This window comes from Gopherus evgoodei, chromosome 6, assembly GCF_007399415.2.
Source record: "Gopherus evgoodei ecotype Sinaloan lineage chromosome 6, rGopEvg1_v1.p, whole genome shotgun sequence".
NCBI lineage: Eukaryota > Metazoa > Chordata > Testudines > Testudinidae > Gopherus > Gopherus evgoodei.
The window spans coordinates 118,642,699-118,670,023 of NC_044327.1; the positions used below are offsets into that span (position 1 = coordinate 118,642,699).

At 39.9% G+C, this 27,325-nt stretch overlaps 1 protein-coding gene across 1 annotated transcript in view; it reads right to left on the reverse strand.

The window, feature by feature from the left end:
- The window catches only part of DCC (DCC netrin 1 receptor), a 939,470-nt gene that overhangs the window by 38,158 nt on the left and 873,987 nt on the right, over positions 1-27,325 (reverse strand). Inside the window, 4 exon segments of the mRNA XM_030567485.1 lie at positions 4,129-4,245; positions 8,575-8,801; positions 15,730-15,892; positions 24,809-24,874. Coding sequence (XP_030423345.1) covers positions 4,129-4,245; positions 8,575-8,801; positions 15,730-15,892; positions 24,809-24,874 — 573 coding nt within the window.

The following is a 27,325-nucleotide window of genomic DNA, read 5'->3' on the forward strand; positions in this document are numbered from 1 at the left end:
GAGATATTTTCACATACAAAAAGCCACTTTTATGTATGAAACTATCTGCAAACATAAATGCCCATTTCAAGGGTTCAGATTAGGCAGACAAGTTTGAATATTTTCCTGTTAAGTGACAAATATTTGAAAGGAAAATGGATGGATCAAGGCTTTAAGGGCCAGGATATAATCTTAGTGACTCTACTAAAGTTATTCCTGATTTACACCAGTGTAATTGAAACTGGTCCTACTTCCTCACTCAGTGCGTACATTTAACTCTAATAGTTCTAATGGGAATTACAACCAACAAAGACAGGAAAGAGAAACAATGGGTTCTGCACAGATTAGTCACCTGAATATTTAAGGCTTCTCCAAAGCATATGAATAATTTTGGTTTGGAAACTGGCTCAAAATCTAATGAAATCAGGATTTCTTGTGAGTGATTTCCAATATGTTCTGGTTTTGAACAATCCAGGAATAAACAACCAATAACAAAAATAATGGGCCAAATTCTGAATTCCTTTACCAGTTTTTATGCACTTCTTACTCAGGGAAACTCCCACTGACTTTAACAAAAGTTTTGCCAGAGTAAATATTGAGTAGGAACTTCAGGATTTGGCCCAATGATGATTTTTTTTTTGGCTTATGTAGCACTTTTCACATGTGAATTGCAAACAATATTATAAATGTTAAAGTAGACATTATTATTACTTCTAGCCTTTATTATAGCCACCACACAGAGTTGTAAACTCGGAAATTTGCCCCAGGTCACACAAAGAGTCAGTGGTTGTGCCAAAGCTTATTCCTTATTACTTCTTTAAGCACTAAATGACAGTCTTTGTTGGGCATTTCTGTACTTACAAAGGAAAATGGGAAGTATAGAACCGCACAACACGTTTATTAAGTAATGATAATCATAGTATTTTGAACATTCAAAATGTCTAGGTTCAATTTACTCATCCTTAGAATAGTAGTCTTACTATTCAAAGATTTAATTTTATCAGTGGAAATCATTTTATTCACACTTTTGAAAGGTTAAATAATAGTCTTCCTGCTTGTAACACGGTTAATGCACTGGAAAAACAATCATTCTGTACTGAGCCATAAAAACCCAACACATTTACTGAAGTCCATCCCTTCATTCTTCTCCAAGACATAGGTAATAAGAACTTAAAAAAAAAAATCAGAGTATTCACTGTAATGTAATATTTATGTAGAGAAGCTAAAGGAAAAGATAGCTTCAAGCATTTTCAATAAACCTCTGTAATATGACAAGAAATTTGTTCTGACATAGCCTACCAAGAATTGAATTTGTATTTAATACGGATGCTTTAGAAGTTTGAAAGCAGAAATTCCCTTACTAAATTTTGGAGCTCCCTGACCACTGCCCTTCTGCATCAAACATTTTTCACTACGCCCTATAAAAATGTAATCTAAGTATGGCTCGTTGAGATTATGAAGTAGAAACTCCAAAGCTGTGCTCAGAAGCCCAAAGTCTCCAAATATTGCCCAACACAACATCATCATGATCACCTCCACCCCCAAAACGGGGTTGTTGTGATTTTCCACAACTTTGGAAAAAATACTTACATAAAAAAATCAGTGAAAATAAACCCCCCAAAGTGATTCGTTTTATGAGCATATTTTTTCCTCATACAGATGTAAGTTTTATAAAAAATGAATAGATTGGAATTGTGTAGGTAAATCACAAGAACATAATACTAAGTAGTCAAAATTTTTCTACTTTTTTAAAAATTTGCCCTTATATAATGATACACACTTTTGTCAAGTTATTTGTTGTCAGCACCTACCCTACTATAGAGTGACCAGACAGCAAGTGTGAAAAATCGGGATGGGGGTGGGAGGTAATAGGAGCCTATATAAGAAAAAGACCCAAAAATTGGGACTGTCCCTATAAAATCGGGACATCTAGTCACCCTACCCTATTAATACGTTTTGACTAAGCTAATCAGAAAATGAAAAAAATGTTGTGTTGGGGCTGAGAAGGAGCACAAGTCTTTCACCAGTAGATAACACTGAATTCAACTGTCCTATTTTCCAAGATTTCACTCCATAACTTGTCACCATTTTGATACAACAAACTTGATGTAGCCTCCTTCACAAACAGACTTGGGATCGAAATCCAGATCTTCAATTTTAAATGCTTGTGGAGAAGGAAGGTGTTTAGGACTATGTATCATCAGCTGTATTTCAGCCTCTTTTCTGGTTTTCAGCTCAGGTCTGAGATCTGCATATTTGAGATCAATTGCGATGGTTATGTATTGGAAACAATGCTCTGAATTTTTTTTCAGTTTTGTCCTTGTGTGGGTCCAGGTCATCATTATTAATGAGATTAAGCCAGTTTTCCACTAAAACTGACTTTAGCGTCATTGGACTGTAATCTGCCAAAACCCTATGAAACCCCCTTCAACTGCTTTATCAAGTTTAGTGCCTTTTCGTGAAGGAATTTAGAGATTTAAGAGTATCATCATGGTGACATTTCAATAACGATGATGGCTTCAAACAGTCTCACTTGTAGCATCATGAAACTCACCAATGCTTTGCCCTTTCATGTCAATACAAAAAGTTTCATTCAATAGCTCATTTGATCCTGAAGAACTCAAACAAACTGATTTTCTGTGTTTTTTAAGATCAGCTTAAGTTGCTTCTATTTTGCCACTTAACAGTGCCAATGTGTTTATTTTACTTCAGAATAATTACCTGTTTTCATTTCTTCAGTCCTTTCTATAGCGTATTTCCTACCACTTTCAATGTTTGGCACATTGAGTCAGAGAAATGAAAAAATATCACCAAGTCCCTTAAAAAAATACCACTTTTATTTTATGTAGAAAGAAACAGGTTCATTACAACCCAGGCTAAAAAGTTCACAAATTAGACCTGAATGTGAGATCGATTTTCCCCCCATGTATCATTATATATTATAATCTATTAGACATATATGAATGAGTGTAGGATACAGATAGAAAACAGGACCTCACTCTTCTAAAACTATTTAAGATTTGATCCTAAAAAACACAACAGCACGTTTATCCATATACACTGACCTACTATGACGTGGACTGATTACTTATACCGGCATTGTACCATTGCAATTACCATGAGTTTGACTCTGATCTTGCCTATAACACTTCTACGTCAGTGTGATTCCACTGCCGTTATTCATCTCTACCTTGTATCAGGGTAAATCAAGAGTAATGGCTACTACAGCTAGTGCAGTTATTGCAGCGTAAGTCTAGTGTGAGAGAGAGAGGATTATCAGGCCCATCAACATCAGTGATGTAACTTCTGATTTTCTCTAGCGTAAATGAGATCAGAATCAAACCCATTGAATCTTTATCCTGTGCATTCTTCAATATTTTTTATGTTTACAACTCCCCCCTTAGGGAACAGCATGTCAGGCCGGAATGTCAAAGTGTGTATGTGATCGCGTTATCTACAAGTGGACACAGCCAAAAAAGGAGACAGTTCCCAAGAATGATTTTTGCCTCAGTACATTTAAGTACTTCCTTACCTTAAAATACAAGTTGTTTCATTGACATCAATGGGACCTCTCGTGCTTAAAGTTAAGCACCTGTGTAATGGGTTGCTGGATCAGGGCCTTATAGATTACTGGTAATGTAACATGTATCAAATAATGTTTAGATTTAATGTATGTTGAGCAGTTCATTGAAACCAAGGGATTCTTTCCAGAGATAAACATCTCCATCCTGTAATCCATGTTGGGAATCACACTGCACAGTAATGCATAAAATGACATTTGCTGGCTACATTTTATAATGAAGAACAGCAATCATCATAGTAAATATAACTCTTTGTAACGTGTGTCCCCAAGAACTGTACACATAGGATATGTACATATAAGAAATGTGTGGCCTAGTGGTTAGAGCAGTAGACTGGAGGTTAGGACTTCTTGATTCCATTTCCACCTACTGAATTATTGTGAAGCCTTGGGAAGCCATGGTTTACTCCCTTGTAAAATGTGGTTAATGCTACTTATCGTAGTTGTATTATGAGGCTTAATTAATTAATATTTGTAGGATGCTTTGAGATCCTCAAATGGAAAAGACTCTAGATGCACTATTGTTCTCACATAAAATTGTAAGCAGGAGTAAGAGATACACTACTCACAAGGGTTGCTTGGTTGTGAATCCATCGGAATCATGAGCTTGGCACGTGTGGCTCTGCGGGCAGCAAGTGAGCGCTCTAACGTTGACATACTACTTCCCACATCCTCTGTGTCAGGACCTAGTGAAAAGCAACACAGTAGCTATGTTAACAATGGCTATACACAAAACTGTTTCCCTCTTTACCGTATGTCTTGCAGTAAAGTGAATGAATATTTTTTCAGACATCTATCACTAAAACTAGTCACTTATATAGCATCCTCTCCTAATAGCTCTGCACACATCACTTCAGACACCATTCCTGAATAAAATGGTTGTTTCTCATCTTCTTTCAACTGTCTTTAAATGTAAATTTCTCCCTTTACAATCACATCTTGGTTTAACTCTCCTTTCTCCCTACTGCTGAAACAAAAATTGCTTTATAAAAATGATGCTAACTCTCTGCCTCAACATTACTTATTACCCACTTGCTTTAAAGTTCAAACAAAGTATCATGGCCAGATTTGGGTGCAAAAAGTTGGACATCTAAATCCATAATCTAGCACCTATATAACTGGCTTTATTTGCAGAGATGCTTTATATGCACCCACTAAGTCCCAGCCAATTCAAATGATTGGCTCAGCAGCTACAAAAATCAGACATTTCATTATCATATTATTTATACTGAAATATAGATGTAGGTATCTTCAGGTAGCCAAACTAAAAGTTTTAGTCCACTTACACTCATACAGAGATGTTTGGTGTAACCAAAGAAACTATCTCTGATCATGGAAGTACCTTATTTTCAGTGGGATGTTTGGTACAGTAATTCCCAATGAAACAGAAGATATGTTTTCTGGTTCTCAGATTGTATCATATCTGATATGTATATTATATTAATATCACATACGTAGTTATACAACCATGGGGGAAATGAGTTTATTATTGCCATAACAAAATAAACTGAATTTATTTGGTATCTTTGAGTAGTTCAACTCCATTTTGCCTACTCATCTCCACTGAGGCTATTCCTTTCTAAACCTCTGAGCAGCTCGTGACATTTTTTTTTTAATAAGACTCTCCACAAATCTCTTTCCTTTTTTCCTTCAAATTATCTTGATTTAGTTTTCAGGAGTAAAATCTCAGTCTTGCACCAGTAACTGTTTTAAGGTCCAAAACCAGTGATTAAATAGGGCAAGGACAATATGCTTTATTCAATTGGATATTCTAGGATTCCCGGTACTATAAAAGTATTTGTATCTGGCCTAGTTGTTTGCATGTATTTTTATCTAGCCCTTCTGGTTAGGCAACTGGTGTACTGTGACCACTGCTTATCTTGGGTCTGATCCAAAGATCATTGAAGTCAATGGAAAAACTCCAGTTGATCTTAATTGGTTTTGGATTATGCCCCACAATCATCTTACTTATGAATAGATTATACAGCCTTTTGGGCAGGGATTATCTTTTTGTTGTATGTTTGTAAAGTGCCCAGTGCAATGAAGCTGGGGCCTCTAGGTGCTAATCCAATACAAATTAAAAAAAGACAAAAGACAAACCACTATGTAAAATATCAAACACTAAAATCCTGACGGCAACCTATGATTTTTAGATCATTTTAGAGATTTTAAATCCTATTAGGTCTGCCATTTCTTTAACACTAAAGTCTGTACCTCTTATGGTAGGTAAGGAATAGAGATACAAACAATGGTAGCAGCTGAAGAAATCTAAGCATTTAGCATCATATATATCACCAAAGAATCTGCATTATTTAAAACCCTATCTGATTTTCCAGATTAACTTGTCTCTGTCACTCTGTCTGGGTGATGCAGCCATGCAAATGCATGCCAGATACACTTATATTTTGAATCTATATATTGCTTCTTCTTCCCCACCCCATTAAATTTTATTACTGAAAAAAAATTCTCTAACGAAAAGGAAGCCTGTACTGTTTAAGTATAGAAAAGAAAAGCTAGGCTGCCTATATACAACACTTAAATTGCATTTTTTGTATGAGAGTTTCTTTTTCTCTAGGCCAAATTCTGGTCTCACTTACGGAGGCGAAACTCTTTTTTATTGTGTTGTCTCTCTGCTCCATTTTTCATTTGACCTTTTCCCACTGTGTTCCGCACCCCCACTCTGTCACTCCCATCCTCCCCCCCCCCACCAATACAGTCTCCTAAAGTGGAATGCAAACTCAAGGCTTGTCTACATGGAGACTTAGTGCATCACAAGCCAACATACTCGCCTGCCGTGTCCACCATGTGGAGCCTGCAATTGTACACTAAGGTACCGTAGGTTTCAGAGTAGCAGCCGTGTTAGTCTGTATCAGCAAAAACGACGAGGAGTCCTTGTGGCACCTTACAGACTAACAAATTTATTTGGGCATAAGCTTTTGTGGGCTAGAACCCACTTCATCAGATGCATGAGGTGGAAAATACAGGAGCAGGTATAAATACATGAAAAGATGTGTGAGGTCAATATAATGAGACAATTCAATTAACAGCAGGATACCAAGGGAGGAAAAATAACTTTTGAAGTGGTATGAGAGTGGCCCGTTTCAGACAGTTGACAAGAAGGTGTGAGTAACAGTGGGGAGAAATTAGTATTAGGGAAATTAAGTTTAGGTTTTGTAATGACCCATCCACTCCAAGTCTTTATTCAGGCCTAATCTGATGGTGTCCAGTTTGCAAATTAATTCCAGTTCTGCGGTTTCACGTTGGAGTCTGTTATTGAAGTTTTGTAGTTGTCGAAGAATTGCCACTTTTAGGTCTGTTATCAAGTGACGTTACTTTCTTTGTTAGGCCAGTCTTGTAGTAGATGACTTCTGAGTACCCTTTTAGCTCTGTATTTTCCACTCCATGCAGGAATGGCACCAAGGTTTTTGGCGCCGTAGGCGGGGGTCCTTCTGCGCTCGCAGTTGGCGGCAATTCGGCAGCAGGGGGGGCCTTCCACACTTCCAGTCTTTGGGGCACTTCAGTGGCAGGTTCCGGAGCGAGTGAAGGACCCGCCACAGAATTGCCACTGAAGACCCAGAGCGCAGAAGGACCCCCCGCTGCCGAATTACCGCTGAGGGCAGCAAAATGCCACCTCCCCAAATTCTGGTGCCCTAGGTGACCGCCTAGGTCACCTAAATGGAAGCGCTGGCCCTGACTCCATGCATCTGATGAAGTGGGTTCTAGCCCATGAAAGCTTATGCCCAAATAAATGTGTTAGTCTCTAAGGTGCCATAAGGACTCTTCATTGTTTTTGCTAAAGTACCATAGTACACTTTGACTAGCTGGGTCATACAGCAGGGTCCACATGACCAGTTCATATGAGCAGGCTCGGGCACTGAAGATTTACACCCCGGCTGGCGGTGCACTAATTGACTGTGCAGACAAGCTCTCAATAACATTTGATTTCCAGCTGAAGTTGTGAGCTAATCATGAAAGAATGGAGTAGAAATCAAACCTGATGCATACTCTTCTAATAATTAACAGATGCAAAATAGCATGTCATTTTGGAAAAATGAAATTTACCTGTTCTGCAGACACTACCTGTTCTGTAGACACTTCTGAGTTGTTTAAAGTTTGAATTAAAACAATTGGGAATATTTGATTATGATAAGCTAAAACCTTCTAATATTGTATACAATATACTCTATTCATCAGTTGCGGGTCCAGGTGATTTTTCATTCTCTCAGATCTAAATTTCAGCATATGTATTGCTCCACTTGCATTAGAAGCTACCCATGCAGCTAGTCATGTTATTATATTAGACAAGAAGTATCTGCCACCATGCCCAGTTGCAGTGTTGCCAACTCTCACAACATTATTACAAGTCTTCTGATAATTGGTGTGTTTGCCAGAGCCCAGTTGCTAGAATCTGGTTATTATCTTGACAGCATGACTCTAAATATTCCAACACCAGAAGGCAAATAAACAGAGTCTAAATTAATTATTTTTAAATCTTGTGATTTTTAAACCAATCTGTGGATGGCTTGACTTGTGATTTTTGAATGCCTGGAGCTGGCGATACCACCAGAACTCTATTGGGCCTGTTAATCATGGCTGGCAATGGTGGAAGGGGCCTGCAGGAGGGGAGTCCCTCAGAGGCACATTTTAGAACAACCACTGTAGTACCCTTTACAAATGCACACTGCACATTTCCACCCTGTGTTGGCTTGATTTTGCTGAAGGCTCCCTTTGCTAGGTCTAGACTCCCCAGTCCTTATGTCTAGGAATGAAACAATGGGAGGGTGGCAAGTCCATGTACAAGGATTATGAGCACCTTTTCCTCTCTCTGACATAACTGTAAACAGGTAGGCCAAATCTGGACCATAGCACCCAGGTTTATTGATTTCAGGACTGACTATGTTATTCTGCCCCCCAAAGAGAATATTTTCATATCACTACAGATGCTTGAAGTTAAAAACAGCTCCAGGCAGGTTAGAGCTGGAACATTTCATTGAGCACAATGGCAGTGATATTACCAGACTGTGAGGCACTCTTGCTGCCCAGCTGAGTTTCAGACTGGCTGTGGCTGACTGGCGTGATGTCTTGACAGCTCTGCATTGGCGAGTCTCTTCCTGAGGGGTCAGAACCTGATGGCTTTTCAATATTCTTCATCTCCATCTCTTCATGGTGTATCCAGAGGTCGGGGGGCCTCAAGTCTTTCTGGCTGCCCTTCCTTTTTCCAGCACTATGGGTAGCACGCTTTCTGTTGAAAAAGTCCAGATTGAAATCTAAGAAAATATCCCCCAACAACAACAACAACAACAACAAAAAGCCCATAAAATTTAAGTGATCTCAGGTTATGCAACAAATAAATCTGTTTAGGTTTGTCCTACAAGGCTTAGGAACCAGTTATCTTGGATCTGACTGCTATGCCTTTAGGCCTCTAGAGATAAAGGTATTATAGCCATGATATGTTAAATTCCCAGGGCCTGGGGGGGGGGGTACCAGGTGTCTCACTGTCTAGCACTAGCTGCTTGCTGATCCATGAAGTGGCACTGGTGTTAGTTCCAGATGAGGCCACTTGCCAATCCCTTAGAGCTAGACATGAAGGTGTCTTACTGACAGCATATGTTTAGGACATGAATGAAAGGGGCAAGTGAGAGGAAATACAGCTAATTGCTCCAGAGGGTGGGCTTGGGGCTCAGCAGGGTACATCATCTGTGCACCAGCTGATGTGCAATTGGAGAAAAATTCCTTCCAGAAACAATAGGGGAATTGTGAAGTTCCTCTTGGGAAGACTATAATTTTTGATTTAACTACATATAGCAACAGCAATTGAATAATGCAGAATATATTCCCGCAGTGTCCTGCAGGTCTCATACTTTCCATAAACAGCTACAGCATACATTATATTTCTCAAAAGTATATTAAAACATGATTTTTATCACACAAAAGCTAAGAAATTCAGAGTGATATACTCCATAGCAACATTAACTTTCCTCCTTATGTATATTCATTACAATATGTTCTAGCCTTACAAGACCATACAGTGTGTGTGTATATACACAAAACATGCACAAGAAACACATTCAGCGACATATGTGCATCTGCTGTTAAAGAAAACGTATGCAACTAAAATATAAATCAAGAGCTCTCTGTTGCAGCTACCTAAAAAGTCTCATTGGCGATGCATTATTTAAACTCACTTTAAGCAGTTTAAAAATATGGAAAACATGCAGCCCTTCTATTTTATTTTTAATGGTATTTGTAGAACAATCTGTCTGAGCATTCACATAGCATTTTTCATCTGCAGATCTCAAAGCACTTTACATAAATGGATAAGTATAATCCAGTTTATTGGTGAGGAAAGTGAGATACACCCCAGTGAGGCCAAAATTTTCAAACTTGGGTGCACATTTAGTCATCGGAAAAACAGCAGCTTGATTTTCACAGGTGCTGAGCACTCCCAACTTCTGTTCAAACTTGAAAAACAGACTTCAAAGAGAAACTTCTGAGCTACAATTCATTTGCAAACTTAACACCATCAGTTTGGGCTTGATTAGGGCCTGGGAGTGGTTGGCTCACTCAGGACCGGCACTAGGGGTTTTAGCGCCCTAGGCACATGGCAATTTCGCCACCCCGCACCCTGGTCCCACAGCTCTGGTGGAGCTGCCGCAGTCGTGCCTGTGGGAGATCCACCGTAGCTGTGGACCAGCGGACCCTCCACAGGCACAACTGCGGCAGCTCCACCGGAGCCGCGGACCAGTGGACCCTCCACAGACACGGGTGTGGCAGCTCCACCGGAGCCGCCTGCCACCCCCTCTGACAAAATGCCGCCCACCAATAATCCTGGCGCCCTAGGCGATTGCCTAGGCTGCCTAAATGGAAGCGCCGGCCCTGGGCTCACTACAAAAGCAATTTTCCCTCTCTTGGAATTGACACCTCCTCAGGGAGTGGACCACATGCACCCTAACTAAATTGGCCTTCAACATTGGGTCTCCACTTGTAAGGTAACTCCCTTCTCTTCATTGTGTCAGTATATTTATACCTGTTTCTGTAATCTTCACTCCATGCATCTGAAGAAGTGGGGTTTTTACCCATGAAAGCTTATGCCCAAATAAATCTGTTAAAGTGCCACCGGATGCCTCGTTGTTTTTGTGGATACAGACTAACATGGCTACCTCTCTGATACCAACTCCTGATGAACCCCACGAGCTATTCACGCCAAAATGTATTTTATACATCTACCAAGTCATCACAGGCCTGATTCAAAGACAATTGAGCCAGGACCTCCTGAGCTCTAATTCTGCTTTGCCATTATTTGATCAAGTTGCAATCAATAAAATGAATAACATTTACTTACTGCAGCAATCTTGCATGGGAGTCATGAACATTCATTTGTAAAGTGCTTTGAAGATATATGGTGCTGAGTGCAACTACTATTAAATCTTAAATGTCTTTTTGGTAACTGAATTAAAAATTAACATGCACTACTCTTTACTCTTTAACTTTGCAATACATAGAGAGAGTATGGAATTATACAGTACAGCTTGTGGAATTCACTAAGACACACTACACATTGAATCTTTTAAGAAAGCTCTTTCCACTTTGCCGAAACATTGCTTCTTGTTATGCAGACACTATCCCAAACAGCTTGGATGAGGCAAATAAGTGAAGATATAGCTGATAACTCATTAGCATCCGACCTTGGAAAGGATGTTTTGTCCCCTGCAGGAGAACAGCTTTTTGTCTCTGATTTAAACCAATTATTGTACCATCTCATAAGTCTTCCAGCAGATAGGGATTCTATCTCCCTGCAGCTGTAGACAAATAAATAGAAGAGAAGCTCAACGAAGCCCTTTGCGATTCACTCCATTTTCCCTGACAGCATCGTACATATAACAATTGTCTGCACTTTTGTTTTTGTAACAGGCTGCAGTAAAGGGAACGCAGCTGATATAAAGGTGCAAGTAGGAAAAAAATCTCTTTACAAATGAGACGTGATTTCACTTTCAGCTCAGTTCACTTTCAGCTCAGTTATTTCCTGCAGGTTACTATTAAAGGAGTGGAAATGACACGTCTCCCTCACCACTATTCACACTACCAACAAATGCAACCTAATGCCTTGCAGGCAAGAGTCAAAACCATAAGCTGCAGCTAATGAGCAATGTCAAGGTGGGAGATGCAGAGTGAAACGAAAAAAGAAGACATATCCCAAGGGAAAACTGCAGTGACATACTGAGGATGTCTAGTGGTTGCTGACTTATTTGCCTGAATTTATTTTTCTTTCCTTTAAGTCTCCACCTAGTTTCTCCTGTCTCTGTACACATTTGCTACCATCAGTTATAATAGTGGCTTGCAGGCAATCTTTATTTATTTCTCATACTTTTACTTTACCCACTTCAGATGCCCAACACCATATTCACTACTTGACAACTTCTGAAGGACAACCTCCTATCATCTAGCTGCTGTGCTCTGGAGTGGCATAGGAACATAGGATTTACCTAACTGGATCAGACTGGAGGTCCACCTATACCAGTACCTTGCTTCTTGCAGTGGCCAGTACCTGAGTTTTTGGAACTTCTCAGGTTTTCATTTACATTGCACATGTGAGATTTCATGATTTTAGCTTGCTGCAAAGGCCATTAATAAGCATTATATTATACAATCTAAGCACAGTGTCATTTACCATCCAGTCCTGACAAACTCCTGCAGCAGTGAAGTCCACGGGTTGGCTATATACTGCATAAAGTAGAATCACAGACACACTGGGGTAGGAAGGAGCCTCAAGATATCATCATCTATTTCATCCCTCCACGCTGAGGCAGGATTAAGCATATCTAGACAATCACTGCCAAACATTTGTCTAATCTATTCTTAAAAATATCCTGTGATGGGGATTCCACAACTGGTGCTTAACTATCCTTATTGTTAGAAAGTTTTTCTTAATATGTAACCTAAATCCCTTTAATGCAAACAAAGCCGATTGTTTTTTGTCCTTCTGTGGACATACAGAACAATTGATCACTGTCCTCTTTATTACAACCTTTTACATATAATAATAATAGGAGATATACCTATTTCCTAGAACTGGAAGCCATTGAGCCCAGCCCCTTGTCTTCACTAGCAGGACCATGTACTGATTTTTGCCCAGCTCCTTAAGTGGCTCCCTCAAGGATTGAGCTCATAACCCTGGGTTTAGCAGGCTAGTGCTCAAACCACTGAACTATCCCTCCCCCTGAGTGAAGGCTGTTACCATGTCCCTGAACAGCCTTTCCTTGTCCAGTCTAAATGAACAATTCTTTTAATCTTTGGTCCTAGGTCATATTTTTAATATAATATTTAATTTGGTCTCTATTTACTGCCCTTTAGTTTATTGAATTTTGTCTCCTTGTTTACTTGTACTCCTCCATCTGTCTCTCCACCTGTTGTCTCTTGTTTTGTACATAGTTTGTAAGGTCTTTGGGGCAGAGACCATATTTATATTCTGTGCTTCTCCAGTGCCTAGCACAATGGGGTCATGGCCCATGACAAACAAATAAATAAATGTATACACACACATATGGACACTAGGGACACGTGTTACATATCGAAGTTAAATTGCCTGTTCTTTTATTAATGAACAGTAAGGCTGCACATGAGGATGGGTCCGCTGCAGGCACTGGCCAATGAGGGCAAACAGATGCAGTTCCCACCTGAGGGAAGTACCAGTGGCCATGTACCGAGTGCATGCCAATAAACTTCTAGTACTACAGAGGATATGACTACTGAGATGTTTCAGAATGTGAGACAATTCAACATACTTCAAGAGCTGTAGCACCTGCTTTAGGTACCACAGAATAACATAAACCTGAATACTTAATCATCCCACTTTCCTGCTTTTTACGGACATCTAAATTACTGGAAAGCTAGTATGGCTGACACATTATTCCTCCCTGAAGTCAGAGACAGAAAATAGCTATTATATCTCCTAATCCATCCCTCCATCATACAGTGTTTTCCTACAGTATATTTTATAGTGCTTTGCCCACTCATATTTTAAATGCCTCAAGAAGTATGGCCTTCCCTGCTCTTGGGAGATTACTGTATACTACATTATTAAAAACTTTCACCATTAGGAAGGTTTCACTCATATTCAACATGAATCAACCTTTTTCTTGATGTCATCTCATTCAGAGGTTTTGAAACTTACTGATGATTTTAAAATCAGAGGCAAGTCCACATTGGAAGCTGGATCCCAAACCCCTTGTTTCAGCTTAGGTATCTCTTCATAATGGTCTGAACAAGAGGCTCCATTACTCTCAAATTTGAGGAAGTTTGGCTTCGGACTTTTGAATTCTGGAGCTTGAGCCTAAATTTACTTGTTTATTTATTTGTTTGTTTGTTTTTATGTAACGACTTTCCCCCTTCTCCCACACCTTTAGTATAAAAGGTTTCGTTTCGGTTAACTTAGTCGCCACATCCTTCAATCTCTTCTACACAGTAGCAAACCAATAAGAGCTTTAGGCTGCATTCAGAGACCATTGCAGTCAACAGAAAGGCTTCCATTGTCTTTCGTGGGCTTCGGGGCCAGACTTTTCAAGAGCTCAGAACCCACAACTGAAGCTGATATTCAAAATAGCTCAGCATTCAACACATTGAGCTCTTCTAAAAACCAGGTCACTTATTTTGGTGCCTAAATAGGGACCACATATTATGAAAATCTAGCCATGAGTTTAGGTACTAAACTCTTTTGGAAATTTGGGTTAGGGTTAGGGTTATATTATACTATAACCCTATATATTATAATATACCAGTGACTATATTATACTTTAAACTTCCCTGCCTCTGAGCTTGACAAGGTCAAAGCTAATTTCAGCAGACAGTGAAACAGTTTATTCACATAAGAACGTCCATACTGGGTCAGATGGACACCTACGCTGCCCATGACCATCCTTTTGTTGCTCTGCACTCTTTTTAAAACATCAACAAAAATCAATGCAATAGATTTTTGACTTGCACTTCGACTAACTATTTGTCATCCTCATATGCAAAATATGATTAAATTTTATATCATAAAGTTCATTCTTTCACAATAGTATAATTACTGTATAATTCTGAACCAATGAACTAGTAAAATCCAGCTCTGCGGCAAATTAGGTGACTCCAGTGGAATTTCTTCTTATACCAGGTCCAGATGTCACCCTTAACTTTCTGGAACTGGAGCACCCACGGAAAAAATAGAGCACCCACCGGCAGCCTCCCCGATCAGCATCCTGTCCATCAGTGGGCCCTGCTGATCAGCTCCTCCTCCTCCCTCCCAGTGCCTCCTGCCCACCGCAATCAGCTGTTCAGTGGCATCCAAGAGGCGCTGGCGGCAGGGAAGGAGTAAGTACGGGGTGCGCTTGGGGGAGGGGGACCAGAATGGGGCAGGGCAGGCAGGAGTGGGAAGAGGTGGGCAAGGGTGGGGAGTTGGAGGAATGGGGCAGAGCGGAGCTTGAGCATACCCCAGCAACTTAAAAAGATGCCACCTCTGGTGCACCATATACTGTCCCTTTAAAATATATGAAAATGGTCTCAAATGGTCTCAGTGCTGTTTTCTGGCATTTTTTATGAATAATAGGAATAACAGATGTTGACGTCCTTTCGCGGGACAAAAGCCTCACAATAGACTGAAAACTGAACCTGAACATCTCCATTTTTCACCTAGAAGGCATTATTAGCCACACAGACAGATAACATTTTTCCTTAAATCAATGGAATTCATTCTTTCCCCTCTTTGATTGAACAGAAAAAGGGTGGGCCATGAGGGGGCTGTTCGGCTGTCTGATTCTGAGGATCAGCCCTTGGCCCCAATAAGTGTTCGAGCTACTTTTTAGCATCTCTAACTTTGCCCCACCACGCCCTCTCCCATTCTACTGTGTGCTCCCAATGTGCTCCCTCAACGGTAAGCCATGTGTGGCAAAGGCTCTGGAACAGGGGATTCCCATATGACCGGGAAATTCTCTCCAATGGCCAGTTGCATCCAGTTTCTGGAATGTTTGCATCCCTTAAGTGGCACAGTATGACTGGATCAGATCACATATTTCAGCCTGTGACGCCACATCCTCTCAATGCTCATTGAAGACCTTGATCATATCATCTTTGAAACCTAACAACAGAAAAGTGGGCATTTTTTTGTCTGTTTGTTGAGGTATTTGCCAGCAACATACTTTCTCTGTTGCGCTGAAGAACGCCTGGTGCAGATCACAGCCACGATCACCACCACCACCACCGCAATGACCCCAACAGTGACCACAATGATTACTAGAAGGTTGCTGTTCTTTTGAGGTGTTACGCTGCCATGCGGAGGGTGCATCTGCCCTATGGGAGGTTCTGAAAAAATATAAATGATGGGAGAGTTTCAGCAGCAAAATTTAACAACAGAGTGTAAAAAACAGATGTGATGTACAACAGTTGGCAGAGACTGCTAGATCCGGTATATAGACCTTTTGCCCATCAGGTTGCCTGGATAAGTTTTGTCCCCCGTTGAAAGAGACAGGAAAACAAGACATTTTATGCCACACAAATACTTCTCTGACATAATTGATGAAAGGTCATGGTTTATGAGAAATAGCCTACTTATTTCATGCCCAGGAAGACAAATTGCTTGACACAGTGTGATCACAATATACCCTCCTTCTCCTTCAGAAGCCACCCATAAAAAAAAGTCACAATTTAAAGCTTGTCTGGCATGTGTGAATTCTACTTAAAAACAGACAGTTGGTTCAGAATGGTGTCACAAAGCACTGAAATTTATGTTTCACTGTATTGAGTGAAATGTGAGGACTGAAGTGCAAGGTGCTTACTGGAAATTAATGACCAGCGGCTGGGAGTTGATAGCTATCAGCTCCCTATTGCTATTAGCAGCTAAAACTGAAAAAAAAGGTGATATGCATTTTATTCCTTACACAACCTCTATTGATATTTACCTGAAAATTAATGTCTTGTGTATTAGCCAATCTGAATGTGTGATTCATCTCTCAAGATTCCATTCAGCCCATAATCAGCCACAGATTATATTGTATTGTATTTACTGATATAGCTCCTCTGGTGAAAGGTGTTAATCATGCTTCACTTTGAACACAATGGCAGATAGAGAGGTCAATCCTCTGAGAATCTGTGCTGAGAATCCTCATTTTCCATTAACTTCAATGGAACAACAAGACTGGACCCCAAATGATCAAGTTACATCATTTCTTGTTTCAGATCCCAATAACACTGACTTCTAAGGTTGGGCTCTTGCTCACTAGTTTTTATGGATGCTATTATGTGACGGATGGCACATTTTTTAACTGTGTTGACAGCTTCTTGCATAATTTACATAGAAAAATAATTATTCCCCTTGCATACCATCCAGAGAGGGCCCAATCCTGCAGTCTTTATTCAACAAAATTTCCATTTCGGTCAAAGGAAGTTTTTGCCTGAGTAAGGACTGAAGGTTCAGGATCATACATTATAAACACTAGCATAGGACAATATGCAATTTAGTTATTTTGTCTGCTAATGGATCCTATAAAGACTAAGAGCTCAGGAAAACCAAGAAATGATGACACTTAAGTTTGGAGAACTTGTCAATAACTCATGAGCAGAGTCTGTCAAGAGTTTTCAAACAGCGTCATCATCCCAAAAGCCCATCTGTAACTAAAAAAAAGTGACCATGAAATAATTTTGCCTTCATTAGAACTGAATGAGCACAAGACAAAGGTCAAAGCTTTCTAAATTGCCACTTTAGCGAGTGATAAATGTAATTTTCTTGTAATTTTCTATCTTCATTCTGTACTATAGTGTGATTACTTTACACAACAAATTAATTTGCTTAAATAAACTGACTTTTTCTCATAGTTCTTTTTCAGGCAATAGAACATGACAAGCAGTTGTGAGTTTCATGGCTTTTGTCATTAGAATGACCTAGTACAGGAATTCAGTAGTTTTTTCATATCCATATTGTGTATAAGGAATATGACATGTATAGTAAACACCTGTAAAACAAAATTGACCTTTCTTCCTTCCCTAGTTCATGCATCCATCCTCTGTTCTCTCCACAAAACTCAAATTTTCCATGAAGCCAACAACTATTAACCCAAATCTGTAAAACTGCTGTCAACCACTTGCTATATCAAGCATAATAAACAAAGCTGCATGATAGAACCTTTCTGAAGGCTTTTCAGTAAATTTTATCTCAAAAGTCTACTTAGACTATAAGCGTCGCAAAGCATGGACTGTGCCTTCTGTGTCTTGTACAGAACATGGGGTTGATGCTTAAATAATAATTATTATTCCTATAAAAACAGTAAATAAATGGCAGGTTGGGTGTTCCATTCTTAACCGTGTGAAGCAGGAGTAAGTCCATGGACATAGCACTAGTGTGAAATTGATACAAGATGGAGAAAATTGCTAAAGGCTTATTTAAGTTTTTCTCTTGCAACCCAGGATAGTGATTCATGTAATAAAGTACTGACTTGATTTGTCTGATCATTATTAAGGTTGCAGAATCCATGTTCACACATTTTCCTCCAAACAAGATGTCCTGGACTGCAAACCCTCCTCAACCTCTTTCAAGCCAGGAACAGCCAACCAACAGGAATAGACACAGGGAACTTCAAACAAATGCCATAACAACTTAAAGACACATCCAGACAGTAGTAATCATTTAAGCACACACATTACCTTTAGCATCTGAACATATAAACCACAAACTGATATTTTCTAGAGATAATAGGAAGGATTTTCTTTTGTTTAAAATTATAGTATCTCTCACGTCTTCATATAACACATACTGAAAAAGACTAGAGAAGCTTCCATTAAAAAAACCCCACCAGGTTAAATAACAGCCTTCATTCTATCTTTCACACAAAATAATATCCTTTAGAAACATCCATATTTTCTATAGTTTTCTCAGGGATTTAAGACTTGTTATAACCTTATTCCCAGATTCTGGACCTTAGCGTCCAAAATTTGGGGGTTAGCATGAAAACCTCCAAGCTTAGTTACCAGCTTGGACCTGGTACTGCTGCCACCACCCAAAAAATTAGAGTGTTTTGGGGCACTCTGGTCCCCCTGAAAAACCTTCCCTGGGGACCACAAGACCCAAATCCCTTGAGTCTCACAACAAAGGGAAATAATCCTGATTCCCTTCCCCCCTCCAGGTGCTCCTGGAGAGATACACAGACACAAGCTCTGTGAAACTACGCAGAGTGAGTCCCCCTCTCCGTTCCCAATCCTGGAACAAAAGCACTTTCCTCTTCACCCAGAGGAAATGCAAAATCAGGCTAGCAATCCAACACACAGCTCTCCCCTTGATTTCTTCCTCCCACCAATTCCCTGGTGAGTACAGACTTAATTTCCCTGAAGTAAAGAAAAACTCCAACAGGTCTTAAAAGAAAACTTTATATAAAAAAGAAAGAAAAAATACAAATGTTCTCTCTGTATTAAGATGATACAACACAGGGTCAATTGCTTAAAAGAATATTGAATAAACAGCCTTATTCAAAAAGAATACAAATCAAAGCATTTCCAGCACTTACATTCATGCAAATACCAAAGAAAAGAAACCATAAAACTTACTATCTGATCTCTTTGTCCTTACACTTAGAAACAGAAGACTAGAAAATAGAACTACTTCTCCAAAGCTCAGAGGAAAGCTGGCAGACAGACAAAAGACTCAGAGACACACTTCCCTCCACCCAAGGTTGAAAAAATCCGGTTTCCTGATTGGTTCTCTGGTCAGGTGTTTCAGGTGAAAGAGACATTAACCCTTAGCTATCTGTTTATGACAAGACTACATAGTAAATATGAATTTTTTGGAATCGAGAAGCTTCAGATTGATCATTTGGATTTTAAACAGGATTATTTAGCTTCACAGAAGTGGCATATAGCAGTGCAAATATCAGAGGGGTAGCTGTGTTAGTCTGGATCTGTAAAAGCAGCACATAATCCTGTGGCACCTTATAGACTAACTGATGTTTTGGAGCATGAGCTTTCGTGGGTGAATACCCACTTCGTCAGATGCACGTAGTGGAAATTTCCAGGGGCAAGTATATATATGCAGTCAAGCTAGAGATTATCAGGTTAGTTCAATCAGGGAGGATGAGGCCCTGTTCTAGCAGTTGAGGTGTGAAAACCAAGGGAGGAGAAACTGGTTTTGTAGTTGGCAAGCCATTTACATTGGTGGACATGCAGGTGAATGAACCGGTGATGGTGTGGCTGATCTGGTTAGGTCCTGTGATGGTGTCACTGGTGTAGATATGTGGGCAGAGTTGGCATCGAGGTTTGTTGCATGGATTGGTTCCTGAGCTAGAGTTACTATGGTGCGGTGTGCAGTTACTGGTGAGAATATGTTTCAGGTTGGCAGGTTGCCTGTGAGAGAGGACTGGCCTGCCACCTCAGGCCTGTGAAAGTGTGGGATCATTGTCCAGGATGGGTTGTAGATCCCCGATGATGCGTTGGAGGGTTTTAGCTGGGGACTGTATGTGATGGCCAATGGAGTCTTGTTGGTTTCTTTCTTGGGTTTGTCTTCAGTGGGAGGCTTCTGGGTACACATCTGGCTCTGTTGATCTGTTTCCTTATTTCCTCGTGCGGGTATTGTAGTTTTGAGAATTCTTGGTGGAGATTTTGTAGGTGTTGGTTTCTGTCTGAGGGGTTAGAGCAGATGCGATTGTACCTCAGTGCTTGGCTGTAGACAATGGATCGTGTGATGTGCCCGGGATGGAAGCTGGAGGCATGAAGGTAGGCATAGCGGTTGGTAGGTTTTCGTTATAGGGCAGTGTTAATGTGACCATCACTTATTTGCACCATGGTGTCCAGGAAGTAGACCTTCTGTGTAGATTGGTCCAGGCTGAGGTTGATGGAAATCGTGGTGGAATTTTTCCAGAGTCTTCTTCCCATGGGTCCAGATGATGAAAATGTCATCAATGTAGCCCCAGACAGCTTTCCAACACCAAATTCTACAGGCCATTTCCCTCAGATCCCACTGAGGAATACACTAAGAAACTGCAACATCTACTCAGGACACTCCCTACACTAACACCGGAACAAATCAACATACCCTTAGAGCCCCGACCAGGGTTATTCTATCTACTACCCAAGATCCACAAACCCGGATATCCTGGATGCCCCATCATCTTGGGCATTAGCACTCTCACTGAAGGACTGTCTGGATATGTGGACTCTCTACTCAGACCCTATGCCATCAGCACTCCCAGCTATCTCCATGATACCACTGATTTCCTAAGTAAACTACATTGCATTGGTGACCTTCCAGAAAATACCATCCTAGCCACTATGGACGTAGAGGCTCTCTACACGAACATCCCACACACAGATGGAATACAAGCGGTCAGGAACAGTATCCCTGATGATGCCACAGCACAACTGGCTGCTGAGCTCTGTGCCTTTATCCTCACACACAACTATTTCAAATTTGATGACAATATATATCTCCAGATCAGTGGCACTGCTATGGGCACCCGCATGGCCCCACAATATGCCAATATTTTTATGGCCGACCTGGAACAACACTTCCTCGGCTCTCATCCATTCATGCCCCTTCTCTACCTACGCTACATTGATGACATCTTCATCACCTGGACCCATGGGAAGGAGACTCTGGAAAAATTCCACCACGATTTCAACAGCTTCCACCCCGCCATCAACCTCAGCCTGGACCTATCTACACGGAAGGTCCACTTCCTGGACACCAGGGTGCAAATAAGTGATGGTCACATTAACACCACCCTATACTGAAAACCTACCAACCATTATGCCTACCTTCATGCCTCCAGCTTCCATCCCGGGCACATCACACGATCCATTGTCCACAGCCAAGCACTGAGGTACAATCGCATCTGCTCTAACTCCTCAGACAGAGACCAACACCTACAAAATCTCCACCAAGCATTCTCAAAACTACAATACCTGCACGAGGAAATAAGGAAACAGATCAACAGAGCCAGACTTGTACCCAGAAGCCTCCCACTGAAGACAAACCCAAGAGAGAAACCAGCAGGACTCCACTGGCCATCACATACAGTCCCCAGCTAAAACCCCTCCAACGCATCATTAGGGATCTACAACCCATCCTGGACAACGATACCACTTTCACAGGCCTGAGGTGGCAGGCCAGTCCTCGCCCACAGGCAGCCTGCCAACCTGAAACATATTCTCACCAGTAACTGCACACCGCACCATAGTAACTCTAGCTCAGGAATCAATCCATGCAACAAACCTCGATGCCAACTCTGCCCACATATCTACACCAGTGACACCATCACAGGACCTAACCAGATCAGTCATACCATCACCGGTTCATTCACCTGCACATCCACCAATGTAATATATGCCATCATATGCCAGCAATGCCCCTCTGCTATGTACATCGGCCAAACTGGACAGTCGCTACGGAAAAGGATAAACGGACACAAATCAGATATTAGGAATGGCAATATACAAAAACCTGTAGGAGAACACTTCAACCTCCCTGGCCACACGATAGCAGACCTTAAGGTGGTCATCCTGCAGCAAAAAAACTTCAGGACCAGACTTCAAAGAGAAACTGCTGAGCTTCAGTTCATCTGCAAATTTGACACCATCAGCTCAGGATTAAACAAAGACTGTGAATGGCTTGCCAACTACAAAACCAGTTTCTCCTCCCTTGGTTTTCACACCTCAACTGCCAGAACAGGGCCTCATCCTCCCTGATTGAACTAACCTCATTATCTCTAGCTTGCCTGCATATATATATACCTACTCCTGGAAATTTCCACTACATGCATCTGACGAAGTGAGTACTCACCCACGAAAGCTCATGCTCCAAAATGTCTGTTAGTCTATAAGGTGCCACAGGATTCTTTGCTGCATTTAGCAGTGCAAATGTAATTATTAGGTATTTCTGCACTTCTTCCCAAAGGGTGTCCAATGTCCCACAAACAAGCCATTATTTTACTGTGCAACTTCTTTCTCAATCGTGTGCTATAGAGGAGTTACAAAAGTCTTCATCAGTTCTTGATTTTCAAATGCTTTGTGCCTTTTTTTAATCTTGAGAAACAGCTTTAGAAAAGTTTGTTTATAACTGAACCCTACCTCATGTGGTGAGGTTTCGGCTGATAATGTTATAGTTGGTAAAAATGATCTAAAGTCCAGGCCTACCTTGATCTGATAAAAGATAAGTACAAAACAAAGTAGGGTACTAATTAGATAGCTCTGATTGTGTCTAAGATACCATTACTAAGTTGTGGGTAACAGCAGGAGCTATGTCTAAAATATGAAGTATACATCTATCAGATGGCAAAATATAGCAGGGAAAGGTTACTGAGTTCAGTATTCCCTCCCTGTCTTGTCTGTGGAAAGTAATCAGTCTCACTTAATCAGTTAGGTGCCTTGCAATAATTGTGTATTTTCCAGATTGGCTTTATACAGTACCTCAGGTGCTCTGTTCTTCTCATTTATTCAATAATGTGAAAACTAAAGCTCCATTAGGTAACTGGGGAGGAAAAGGTGTTGATAGCATATCTAAAACTCAGGTGATAGTGGTCAGATTCAGTAATCCACATCTTTTCCTCTTGTGTCTTGCTATATCAGCTCAGGTTTAATTAAGATTGCATTTGACAACAGGAGATTTAACATATTGAAACAAAATACTATGACATATTTTTTATGATGTCTTCCCTTTAAGATCTTTTGGTTCTCTGTTTTATTTCTTATACTTCCTTCTTATCATTTTTCTTATGATGTGAGATATAACTAAAATATCTCCTACGAAGAAAATAGCTAACTGGTTTTACAATAAATTTCTACTAGGGAAAGAACATCTTTTTGACTGGAAATGTGACAGTGGATTTATTTATTTTTTACTTTCCTGGGTCAGCTTCAAACAGCCAAAACAGATTTTTTTAAACTTGTCACACACAGAAAAAGAGGGCTACCTTTCCAACATGCTTTTTTAAATGGAATAATTTCCGCTTTCTGTAGTTTACATTTGCTAAATCTACAATCCATATAATAACTATTTAGTCATGGTTAGAAGCTGTCAAGGAATAATTAAATTTTCTCAATTATCTATTTCATTTTACTCTTTAATCTTCCTTAATTTCTTTTCTTTTACAGTCTATTTTGCCCTACTGCTTACAGAGATACCTCAGTTGGAAATGGAATGTAATACTACTACAGGCTTCCTCATAGCAAAATCTTAACAATGTCAGCCTTGTTTAAATTTCACTTCCTCTCTCAAGTGTACTAAGATCCATTAATGTCTATCTAAACTATAATATCTAAAATATGATTTTAACTCATCAAAACTGTTATTTCTCTTCCTCTCGTGACCTAGGACACACAGGGGAAGCAGTAGACAGGATATATCTTGATTTTAGAAAGACTTTTGACACACTTTCATATGACATTCTCATAAGCAAACTAGGGAAATGTGGTCTAGATGAAATTCCTACAAGATGCGTGCATAGCTGGTTGAAAGACCATACTCAAAGAGTAATTACCAATGGTGTGCTGTCAAATTGGGAGAGTGCATTTAGTGGGATCCCACAGAGGGCATTTCCGGGTCCAGTTCTATTCAATATTTTCATTCATACTTGGATAATGCAGTGGAGAGTATGCTTATAAAATTTGTGGATAACACCAAGCTGGAAGAGGTTGCAAGCACTTTAGAGGACAGGATTAGAATTCAAATGACCTTGACAAATTATAGAATTGGTCTGAAATCAGCAAGAAGACTTAGGGGGGACATGATAACAGTCTGCCATTCTCTTAAGGTCTGTAATAATGAGCCTATTGATCAATTGTTATTCATGTCCACTGAAGGTAGGACAAGAAGTAATGGGCTTAATCTGTAGCAAGAGAGATTTCAGTTAGGACACTTGTCTAACTATAAGGGCAGTTAAAAGCTCTGAAATAGGCTTCCAAGGGAGATTGTGGCATCCCCATCACTGGAGGTTTTTAAGAAAAGATTGGACAAACACCTGTCAGTAGTGGACTAGGTTTACTTGGTTCTGCCTCAGAGCAGGGGCTTGATGACCTCGAGGTCCCCTTTCCAACTCTATATTTCTATGATTCTGTAACACAAACTACCATACTCTGAATGGGATTTTGAAAATTTCACCCATATATGAACTGAACGACCTTATAAGTGGTGAAGAAGATTGTGGGAGGGAGTAGGAGGGAGAGAGAGGATGGGGTTTACTACTGAAAAAGGGCTTAATAATGAAACTTAATTGGATGGTATCTAATTTAGTCTATATTTACCATTAAGGCTGCTTCTGTCAATCAAGTTCGTGTCAACTGGCCAATAGGCCCCATCTCCATGACGACCTGTTAACAGAAAAGCATGTGTCAGAAACAGAATGACAGATAAACTGATCTAAGTGCAATCTGCTGCTTCAAACAGAGTTTATCTGACAATACTTAAACCATTAGACAGTGAGGGGAAAAGTAATTCTGTATGTGCATGAGAAAATCTGTCATAAAAGTCGACTTTTAAAACAAGCTGAATTTCAAGCCTTTGAGAAGCTTGCCTCTTTAAATTCTTTCACCAATAATCCTTGTTAAAGTGACAAAATAAGGTGAGGCAGTCATATTAGTCAGAACGGTCTTCCTCAAAAGCTGACAGATCTGATGGAAAAGTTAGTTCATAGTTTAGGTAACAGACATAATATTGGGCTTCCCTCACATTTCAGTGGCTTATGTTCATTTATGGCTTCCAATTGACATTTCTCTGAGTGCAGGTAAATTGTGATTATTATTCTACAAGGTGACAGTACATCTCATTTAGTGTCTGGGTGCCTAGTATTCCTTCTGTTACTTGCCACAGAAGATAAGTTTAATATTTGATTATATTCTTGTATGAGGGAAATAACCCCTGCATAGTTCAGTTTATGAACTGGCATTCTTGGAGGGAAGTGGGGGGGTTATACTTAATATTGAATCAAATCAGTCAGAAGAAAGTAAGAACACTGCAAAATTGTCAAATAGTATTCTACAAGATATTAAGCAAAAAAGAAATCATTTTATTCCATCCCCAGAAATATGATTTTTCATGGAATTGTCATTTTTTACATTGAAAATGCAGGAATTTCAAAATGGATATGATGTGATTATTGTTCTAAAGAAATTACAAAATCTCCTTCAAAATTAATCTTTGTTGTTTTTTTAAAAAAGAACATTTGCCCCATTTCACAGGTTTTGCACAAAAGTGGAAAGTAAGGAAAACTTTGACCTCTGAGATGTTTATACTTTGACCTTAATTTGTTGTATGCTTATACCAATAAGCAATTTTAGGCCCAAATTCAAAATGGTGGCTATGGTCATCTTGAGCCACCCAGGTGATGAATCTGTGCTGTTGCCAAGGACTATGCTTATGCCTTCCCCATACCTGGTAGATGAGGCCTGGCAGGGTTAGTAGGGGGCAGAGTAGAGCTCTGGTATACTATCCCTATCTTCCATTGGTGTAGGATCAATCAAGGACCATAAACCACTGTTAGAATGTAGTGCAGCTCTGGTGCAGGACAGAATCCGAATACTATACCAGCAACATACTGCTAATATGGGTGCAGTTTATACTAGCAAATCTGTGCTTTTGGCAATATTGCTTATTCCGCCCCCATCCCCCTCAGCAAAACAACCTGTACCAGTAAAAGTGCGATTTTGCATTTATTACTGCATTTACATTAGGGTCTTCTGCTGGCACATTTATGTTTGTCAGGGATTGCACCCTTTCACACCCCTAACCATTACAGCAATACAGCAGACATCTGTAGTGTCTGCATGGCCTGAGTAATGTACTTTCCCTATAGATAATGAGGTGACTAAGTAGATGGTATTCTTCCCTCAGTGTCCTAGCATGGAGTCATGGAGCCCAGTTACTTCCATCTTTCAGATGAGACATAAAAACGAGCCGATGATCAATTTTGGACAATAAAGAACTCATGAGTCTTTTTAGAAAAGTTGTATGGGGACATTTAACCCGAAATGTTCTAATTAAATTCCAGCTCTGGTATCTAGTGTTTAGCTACTTCAAATAGCTTAGTTGTTGCAGCTGGAAGATTTTCTTCACTTCCTACCATACTCTATTATTATTGTTGTGCATTGTTAAACAGTTGCTGCATTTCATTCTAGAGGTAGCTGCGTTTTGGGGGAGTATGAAATGATTCCTGGTGTAATTTTGTCTATCAATTTATAAAGTGCTTTTCAATGAAAGGAACTATATAAATGTACGATCATTATCATCATAGGTGACTTCAACATAATCATCTTTTCAATCAGCATAATTACACAGCAAGGTTGTACAATATTTAGCTGTAACACGTAACAGGCAAAAGTGATATGAATGTTGGATGCACTGTAATTCTATTTACAAAGACTGCACTGTATAGGAGTAATATTCCCAGGTTTGCAATAAAAGCTTTCAATATATGGGGATAAATTGTCAATAGAACTAAGTATATTGGGTTTCTCAGTGGGAGATGCTGGTGAGAACTCATATTTGTTTAAAAAATTGTCCTTATTTAGGCATTGAAGTGGGAGTTGATCTCTTTTGAAAATCTAGCGCCTACTGTCTGCTTTAACACCTCTCTAAAATTTGAGATATTAGACTCTTCAAGGCATTACATGTCACATTAACTGATGTACAAATATTTTAGAAACTGGAGGCCAATTTAAGGTTTCATGATCCTCATGAAATCATGGATTGAGCAACTGAGCAAAGTACAAACAACATGGTGATTTCAGAGTCCTAAGGTCAGAAGGGACCTTCAGATCATCTAG